The following is an 8619-nucleotide window of genomic DNA, read 5'->3' on the forward strand; positions in this document are numbered from 1 at the left end:
GCTTCTCTTTCTCTTTACCTCCAGAGATTTGAAGAGATTTTAAAGTTGCATTAGCAAAGACTTGGTCACTTCTCATGGACGTTTCAGGACCATAAAATATAAATGAGCTCATTTTGGGGAATAGGGTGAGAATATGATCTACATTATGCACATGAATCCACAGTCAAATGCGCTTTAATGTTATTATACAAGGCAGGGTAGAAGTATGATATTATACTATAGTACTTTAGTGTAGTATTTACTTTTTACTGCCTGTGGTTCAATTCTGGTATTTCAACAACATAAAGATGCAGCTTGAATTTAAATAATAGTAAATATTTAGCACTGAACTACATAAGTTGCCAAAAAATAAAATGTGACTTTGTTTGTAAGAATGTGCAGTCAGGCCAACACTTCTAAGAAATTACTAATATTGTCATAACCTTCATAATTATATAGCTTTATATAAGTTATTATAATATTATTAAATTTTTGTGCTGACCTCTGATGTCTGCCTCGTGTTAGCCTCAGTGGCACCTGTTGCTAAGGCTACAGTAACTTCGGCTGCTTTAAGCTCAGTAAGTAAAACATTTTTTTTACCATTAATATTTTTTTTTGTTTAAACCAGACAATGTTCCAAAAATCCTCCACTTACATTTTTGACATAAAAACATATTCCACATGCAGGCTTTTTTTTTTATTTCCATCTTTCGACACGGTAAAACATGTTTTTGACACGCTAACCGTGTTAGCTTCGGTTGGCTATTTTTAGCTCTTATGCTAATGGGTCTGCTATGACACAGAAGCCAAGAAACTGGGGGCTGCTTTCTCAGTGCATGGACGACTCAGTGTGGAACCTTTGCTGCATTTATGTGAAATAATTATATTATTGGACCAATGATAAAAAAGACTTTAGTAGTTGGAAAATAAAAAATGCTATGAACCTGTGCTGTGGCTTTACAGCATTAGATGTCACTGCCGCTGATCAGACTAAAGGTCCTAATAAATATATTTTCAGTGTTTCTTCACAGCAGAACGTAGTGTGATATCAACATTATATTTTGGAAAATCCCTGTGCACATCGTAGTGTGATATCAGCATTATATTTTGGAAAATCCCTGTGCACTTTTTCTTTAACTTTCTCTCTAGGCATTTTTGCACGCCATCTTGATTCGGATTGTTGAGAACAAGAAATGTCTCTCCTGTGACTAATGAGCACAACTGAGGTATAGATTTTATATTTTGAGTTTGGATATGTAAGCTACTTCCACAAAATAGATCTAAAGTGTTAAATATATCATATCAAAGATCATACAACAAAGATTATTTACTTGCAGAAAAAATATAGACTAAAACATCTACGATCATCTAAAGTCTAAAAAAAGACATAGGCATAGGTTTGCACAGTGACAGAATGTTCATTTTTCAAGTCCAAAACCTCCACTGTTCTCCTTTTTCTCTTTTTTTTTTTTTTTGTTTTTTTTTTGTTTTGGTGTAATTACCAAGCGAATAACAATAGTGGGAGAGGGAAAAAAAAAAATATTGTAAACATCGTACCAGTACAAAAGCACAGATTGCCATACGAGCTCAGAAAACACGGACACGGGCAGCACTGATGGATTTCACTCCTCCTCCATAGACTTCTCAATCTCCTTCAGCCTGCGGACAAACTCCTGAGCCTCCCTGTCCCCGATGCGAGCTTCCAGCATCCTCATGATTGGCTTCTCTGGAAGAGAGAGCAAACAGATGAAAGCAGTCCCTTCACATGGCACAAATATGACTTGATTGAATGGCTTTTCATGGCGTATTGGAGAAGTAATTGGATAACCCAAACCTATCCCCTCCGGTAGCTGAAGAAGCCAATATTAGGCCTGTGTAAAAGATACAGCCCGGAGCTACGACATACCGCTGGGTTTACTGCGAGACAGGTGCAAAATGACCGGCTGCACACTCTTGCCAGCTGCTGATGAGTTCGGTCTCCCCGGCCAGCAGAAGTCACTGAGAGGAGCCAAGGCCTCACCGGCAAAGTCGTTGGTGGAGAGCCAGTCATAGTCCATCACCGTGAAGGCTAAACAGGCGAACCTGTGTCTGTACTGTTCAGGACTGACATGACTGGGAGACAAAATCAGCACACAAATATGAATTTGAACCTTTTCATGGTTCAAAGCTGTATGAGTGCAAATAAATATTTATTTTTAATTAATATATTAATGTATCACCTACCACTGCTAACTGCAGACCAGTTCATTAACCGTATTTTCCGGAATTAAAGTCACACTTTTTTCCATCCTTTGGCATGGTTTACTCAGGTGCGACTTAAAAATATATAATTTCACGTTTGTTATTTTCACACTGACAGCCGCTAGGGGGCCCTCTAGGCTTGTGTACCAGTATCTGCTACTCCTGTACCACTGAAAAAGTATTTGTTCGTTATTGCTAGAGGGCACTGGTGTGACTTATAAATGTTTTGTTCTTCTTTATTGCACAGTTTTTGTCTGGTGCGACTTGACGGTAGCAGATACTGGTACACAAGCTTAGAGCGCCCTCTAGCGGCTGTCAGTGTAAAAACAACTAACATATGAAATTATATATTGTAATAAATGTGGCGAACCCAGCCAAAGGATGAAGAGAAGTGTGACAATACAGCACTCAGGGATTTATCCCACATCGTTGCCTTGAGTTTCTGAATCCAAATTTAGCGTCGACGTCTTTCTCTTCTAACTTTAGATTTGTCAGAATCGTGTTCTGCTGAAGACTGCGGCGTACAACAATACATTCCTACAGTGACTTTCTTTTTTTTTCGTACCAGTACAAAAGCACAGATTGCCATACGAGCTCAGAAAACACGGACACGGGCAGCACTGATGGATTTCACTCCTCCTCCATAGACTTCTCAATCTCCTTCAGCCTGCGGACAAACTCCTGAGCCTCCCTGTCCCCGATGCGAGCTTCCAGCATCCTCATGATTGGCTTCTCTGGAAGAGAGAGCAAACAGATGAAAGCAGTCCCTTCACATGGCACAAATATGACTTGATTGAATGGCTTTTCATGGCGTATTGGAGAAGTAATTGGATAACCCAAACCTATCCCCTCCGGTAGCTGAAGAAGCCAATATTAGGCCTGTGTAAAAGATACAGCCCGGAGCTACGACATACCGCTGGGTTTACTGCGAGACAGGTGCAAAATGACCGGCTGCACACTCTTGCCAGCTGCTGATGAGTTCGGTCTCCCCGGCCAGCAGAAGTCACTGAGAGGAGCCAAGGCCTCACCGGCAAAGTCGTTGGTGGAGAGCCAGTCATAGTCCATCACCGTGAAGGCTAAACAGGCGAACCTGTGTCTGTACTGTTCAGGACTGACATGACTGGGAGACAGAATCAGCACACAAATATGAATTTGAACTTATTCATGGTTCAAAGCTGTATGAGTGCAAATAAATATTTATTTTTAATTAATAAAATAATGTATCACCTACCACTGCTAACTGCAGACCAGTTCATTAACCGTATTTTCCGGAATTAAAGTCACACTTTTTTCCATCCTTTGGCATGGTTTACTCAGGTGCGACTTAAAAATATATAATTTCACGTATGGTTTGCGAGTTATACTCAGGTGCGAAAAATATATAATTTCACGTTTGTTATTTTCACACTGACAGCCGCTAGGGGGCCCTCTAGGCTTGTGTACCAGTATCTGCTACCCCTGTACCACTGAAAACGTACGTTTGTTATCTTCACACTGACAGCCGCTAGGGGGCACTCTAGTTGGCTGGTGCAACTTATACTATCCGGAGTGACTTATAGTCAGGTAAATATGGGTCTTCTACTTCATCTGTGTTTTTAAAAGTTACTAAAATATTGTAAATTGTCAACAGAATCGCTAACTAGTCGAAAACCTAAACGTCTCAGAGCCAACAAATGTTTTAGTTTCGCTCTATGTATAAAGATATTACGTTCAAAGCCGTAGCAGACCAGATACAAACTGAATATATTCCCAATGAAACTGCCAAAAAAACAGAGCTATTGATAGAAAAACTGAATCAGACTCACAAATAAAAAAGTTCATCAAACACTGGGTGCAGTGTTTTCAGTTTCACTTGCGTGCGTTGACTCTTGGCCATGGGGAAAAGATGGTGAGGACAGAGCTCCACTATGACGAAGGGGTCACTCAGACCTGAGCAGCACAGGAACACATGGAGAGGAATAACCAACAACAACACTTACCGGAGCACACGACTGCATCTGATCAGTGACTTTTACCGTTGGCGTCCAGTGCGATGATGTCTGCCGCGTGAAGGATCTCCACAGTCAGTCTCTGCTCTGGAGCGTCGTAGTAGCACTTGACACTGATTCGACCAAAGCGGGTGTGTTTAAGTGTTTTCTGCAACAGTAAGCGCACGTTACAGTTCATCGGCTCTGTTTACTTAGAAACGTCCAGTTATTCAATATAACTATGTCTAGTTTCTCAACAGTGTTGGTACAGAGCTGACGATTATCGGCCATCTAATGTAAAACCACAGCAGACAGAGTGTTGCACTGTCCAATCAATACTCCTCTGAGCACTCGGGAAGGGGGGCCGGGGGGGGGTGTTAAAGTGATTGCCAGCAGAGTGAATAGAGACGCACTTGGTAGGAAATCTTCTCCAGGTAGTACTGTTCGATCAGCTCGAAAGAGGAACACTTGTTCAGCCTGAGTTCTTGGTCCAGGACCTAAAGAAGCATGGGGACGATCAGAAGGGGGACGATGTTGAGTGGCACAAAAGGTTGGCACGGGAGTCTGAGTTGACTTCAATTCCAGTCTCACCTTGTAGTCACCACCCTTCATGTCTTCCAGGGAAATACCCTCGCCCTTAGTGTGGAAGAACTGCAACACTGTCTAAACAGTTGAAGGGGAAAAAAACATTTAGGTTTAGGCTTTTTAACACTGTTGTTTTGAACACCCAGTGGCCACATATAACATTTGGACATTTAAATACTAGTGCAAATAATCATGATCAGTCATGAGTAATCATGACTGATCCACAGAAATTAATATTCCTAAATATAGAAAAAAAGTAATATTTAGGTATTGTGTATTGTATATTGCTGAAACAAAAAGACAAACAACAAAAGGTAGACGTCCGCGTATGTGTTTGCCAACTGTTCTTATTTTTTCTAATCCAAATGATGGAATACTTAATATAGAAAATGTCAATTATTAAACATTTTAAAAATAAGTAGAATATTTTCATGGTTGAATGAGTTAAATTCCAGTCATTACCATTTATCCTAAAACAGGATACAGTTCAATGCTGGACAAGGACGTAATGATAAGACTGTGTGGGATAAGGCCCGAGGATCTTTCTTCTGATATTACATCTGTCAAGTTATTGACAAACCCTACCTTCACCTTGTTTGCGTCTCAGGTGTTAAGAGAATCCGCCCGAATCATTCATAAAATTGTAGCAGAATGACAGCGAAAACCCCTTTCGAAGGACTGCGTGTGAGCGTGCGTGTTAAAATCGACACCCAGCCCACACGCCTGGCTCACAAACAAACAGCGCCCACACTGTCATTCACGAGATGAATTACTGAAGACACTAAACTAACGTCTACCGAATCTCCTGAAAATCAACATATGCTAATGATTGCACGGCAGTGAGCACGCGGGGCTAATTGATGGATGATGACAATAACGGTAGTGATTATAATCTTTACACATGTCGTCTTCAGCTGTGGGCCCACAGTCGAAGCTAGGAAACTGTCAGGGTGTACTTTACGGATTTGAACTCTGGGCACAGCTGCACTCACCTCCACCGTGTACTGGAAACGGTTATAGAATTCCACCTGAACGCCCCTGTTTTCTGTCACGGCGTCCGTGATCATTCGGAGGAGCAGCTCCCACATGCTCTGGACAACCCTGGACGAAAAAGCAGCGGACACAAAGACAGACAACAGCAAGTTTGTGTTTATACTAACGTGTCCAATTACAGCCCTGTACCCCCGCTCAGCCCTGATAACAGCCTCATAATAATAACTTGCCAAGACAAAACAAGTCCAGGGGACGTAATCAGTGTCGCAGCGCTTACATTTTACAGAGAGTTTCAGAATGTGCTTGGAAAGCACACATTTTATCTGATGCTTTGACGATTTTGTACTTTATAAAGAACATTGATCTCACAAAACCGGGATGTGAGATGTTCACAAAAATATTAAGGTTTTCTGTCTGACAATGTTCCAAACAGAACTAGAAACTGTGAAAAAATATACGTAATCACTTGCTTTTCTACTCAAATTATGGTACCACTGGTGGTACAAGGGGTTCCCTCCAACAATAGGTGTGAAAGTCATATTTTTTTAGACTGTGTCGACTAATGAAGTGAAGGTACCTAAAATGAAAAGCCTTCAAAACACTGCTGTCACACTGGAGCACACAAAATGAAGTGGGTATTATTACACTACCAAACCTGCAAATTCTTTTATTTAAATACTGTACTTAGCTGAACAGTGTACTGCTGTGTAAATAAATTCGAGAACCACCAAAAAAAAAAAGATGTTTGGACTAAAATGAACTAGTTTAAAACTAGTTTAGTTTAAATAACATACATATTTTGCTAGCTTATTAGCAACTGCTAGTTTTTTTTCAGACATTTGGCTACTTGTTATTTATTTGGATAACAAATAGTTTTTTAGATAATTAGTTGGTATCTCTAGTCATGTTGTTTTTGGTGAATTATATCATTTGGCTAACTACTGTTGATGTTTTTTTTTTAAATAAAATGTACTATTTTCTTGCTAACATTAGATAAAAATCTTAAAAAAGAAAATATGCAAATAATCCTAAACCTTTGTAGTTTCCCCAACGGGCAAAATTGTCTGCCTCCTACGACGCTGATGCTAATTACTGTATCTTGCAGCGCCCCTCAAACAGATGAGGACATACTTTATACTCGCACAGAGGAAATTAATTACCTTGTCATGTTCTCTTTCACAAGGTTTTCAGTGAGGATGAGCATTGTGTCCTGGAGGTACTTCATGAGAGGTGACACGGCCTGGGAAGATGTTTCATTAAAGATAAGGTGAGGTACAGTGGAGGTGTCTCCCTGCCAGCAGCTAATGCCGCTACGAACGAAAACAAAGGAAGAGTGCTTACGTCGTCGTTGTTAATGGAGTCGGGGGAGAGACTAATATGCTGGATGTACCTGCGCAGCTCTGGCATCATCTGAACACAAATGATCATTAGTATCACACAGGACTAAGGTAAAAAAAAAAATTAAAATAATTAAATTGAATTAAAACAACAATTAAAATTAAAATAAAAAATAGAGAAAAAGAACAAACTTATTTTAAATTGTTGTTGCTAGGTTATTGTTCTCTCTATTGTCAGGTTTTCAAACTGAATATTCTGCATTCGATTTAATCAGTGAACTTCCAGTGTTCAGAAATTCATTAAAAAAAAACAATCAATTTTTCAATCCATATAAAATTTAAAATAATTAGCAACAGCTATACAGTAACAGTTTGAATCGATGGTTTCAGTCTTCACCAGACGGTGATTCCTATCTTCCTGAAGGTGCTAGAAATAAATTGCAGTTCAGTTTTCTCGCTAACTATCTTGGAAAGGTCTCCGACGCTCAGGTGTGCTCACACAGTAAGGTGTTCACCTTGTCAGTGAGGAGCGTGATTAGTCGTTTGGCTTCTCGCTGCAGGTCCAGGTCCATGTTGAACAGTTGCCCGTTGAGAGCTTTGTAAACCTGCTCTTTCCCCTCGCTCCCGCAGGATTCCTCCATCGCCTGCTCCACACCGTGCCAGGCCAGATCTTGGGGCAGGTGACTCAGGAACACGCGCACGTATTCTATGTTGTTTAAGGCGATGCAGAGCTAGCAGCAGACAAAGAGGGGCGAAAAAAGTAGAAAAAGAAGGGCAGAAAACAAGGTGGAAACACAGAGAAGAAACAGAAGCAGGGCTACAGAAGAAGCAGAGGGAAAATCATAGAGGTGTAAACATGTGTTTGCCGCACTGGAGGTGACCAGCTGACATTTACCTCCCCCTTTTATGCCTTGCTACGGGCCTTACCTGCACTGTGAAGCTCTTGTGGTCTCGGCCCAGCTGGTTCCTCTCAATCCTGCGTGTTATCATCTCGGAGTAGCACACAGCCTCGCTGCAGAAATTCTAGGTAACAAACAACCATCGTGTTACCACATGGTGGTTTAGTAGAGAGAAAAATAAACAGAGATATTTCCATACTCTTCCAGTTCCAACACTTTCACAAGACGTTTTTCTTTTTTTTCTTTTTTTTTTGTGCCAGACATTTCTTGTGTTGGTACGCAACAGTGGCATGATTGTGCTAGACGACACCATGTTGCTTTGTTTTTGTTTAAAAAAAAAAGTACACAAGCTGCTGAGACCCATTTTTATCTGGTTGTTTTGTAGCCTTTCAATTAAAAATAATTTGAGAAAACACCGTGTTTTTAAACTTTGCTTATTATCTGCTTTCATTTTGAATTAATTCACAGGAGCTTGAGTTATTTTAGTATTAGTATCATATAAACTGGGCTAGATATGAGTCCAGATGGATGGATAGATAGACAGACAGATAGATAGATCTTGAATGACCCAGGTTGGTTTGTGATTAAAAACTGGTCAGTCACAAAAAAACTGGAAAG

General features: G+C 40.4%; 2 protein-coding genes across 3 annotated transcripts in view; both read right to left on the reverse strand.

Moving 5' to 3' along the window:
* Nucleotides 1–1065: 1065 nt before the first annotated feature.
* On the reverse strand, nucleotides 1066–2199 carry LOC103392775 (BAI1-associated protein 3-like). The gene is made up of 2 exons (XM_008329493.3): nucleotides 1886–2199; nucleotides 1066–1705 (listed from the first exon to the last, which is right to left on the reverse strand). The coding sequence occupies exons 1-2, from the start codon at nucleotides 2034–2036 to the stop codon at nucleotides 1602–1604; spliced, it is 255 nt and encodes an 84-aa protein (XP_008327715.1). The 5' UTR covers nucleotides 2037–2199; the 3' UTR covers nucleotides 1066–1601.
* A 603-nt stretch (nucleotides 2200–2802) lies between these two features.
* baiap3 (BAI1 associated protein 3) overlaps nucleotides 2803–8619 on the reverse strand; it is a 33750-nt gene continuing 27933 nt past the window's right edge. For both annotated transcript variants that reach the window (XM_008329494.3, XM_017040195.2), the window contains exons 24-34: nucleotides 8030–8125; nucleotides 7618–7833; nucleotides 7107–7175; nucleotides 6926–7005; nucleotides 5765–5873; nucleotides 4779–4850; nucleotides 4601–4684; nucleotides 4236–4356; nucleotides 4026–4149; nucleotides 3135–3340; nucleotides 2803–2954 (exon numbers count right to left, since the gene is read on the reverse strand). In XM_008329494.3, the coding sequence (XP_008327716.1) occupies nucleotides 2851–2954; nucleotides 3135–3340; nucleotides 4026–4149; nucleotides 4236–4356; nucleotides 4601–4684; nucleotides 4779–4850; nucleotides 5765–5873; nucleotides 6926–7005; nucleotides 7107–7175; nucleotides 7618–7833; nucleotides 8030–8125 (1281 nt within the window). In that variant the 3' untranslated portion in view covers nucleotides 2803–2850. The remainder of the gene's footprint in view (nucleotides 2955–3134; nucleotides 3341–4025; nucleotides 4150–4235; nucleotides 4357–4600; nucleotides 4685–4778; nucleotides 4851–5764; nucleotides 5874–6925; nucleotides 7006–7106; nucleotides 7176–7617; nucleotides 7834–8029; nucleotides 8126–8619) is intronic.

The sequence above is a fragment of the Cynoglossus semilaevis genome, chromosome 17 (genome assembly GCF_000523025.1).
Source record: "Cynoglossus semilaevis isolate Cse_v1.0 chromosome 17, Cse_v1.0, whole genome shotgun sequence".
NCBI classification, from domain to species: Eukaryota; Metazoa; Chordata; class Actinopteri; order Pleuronectiformes; family Cynoglossidae; genus Cynoglossus; species Cynoglossus semilaevis.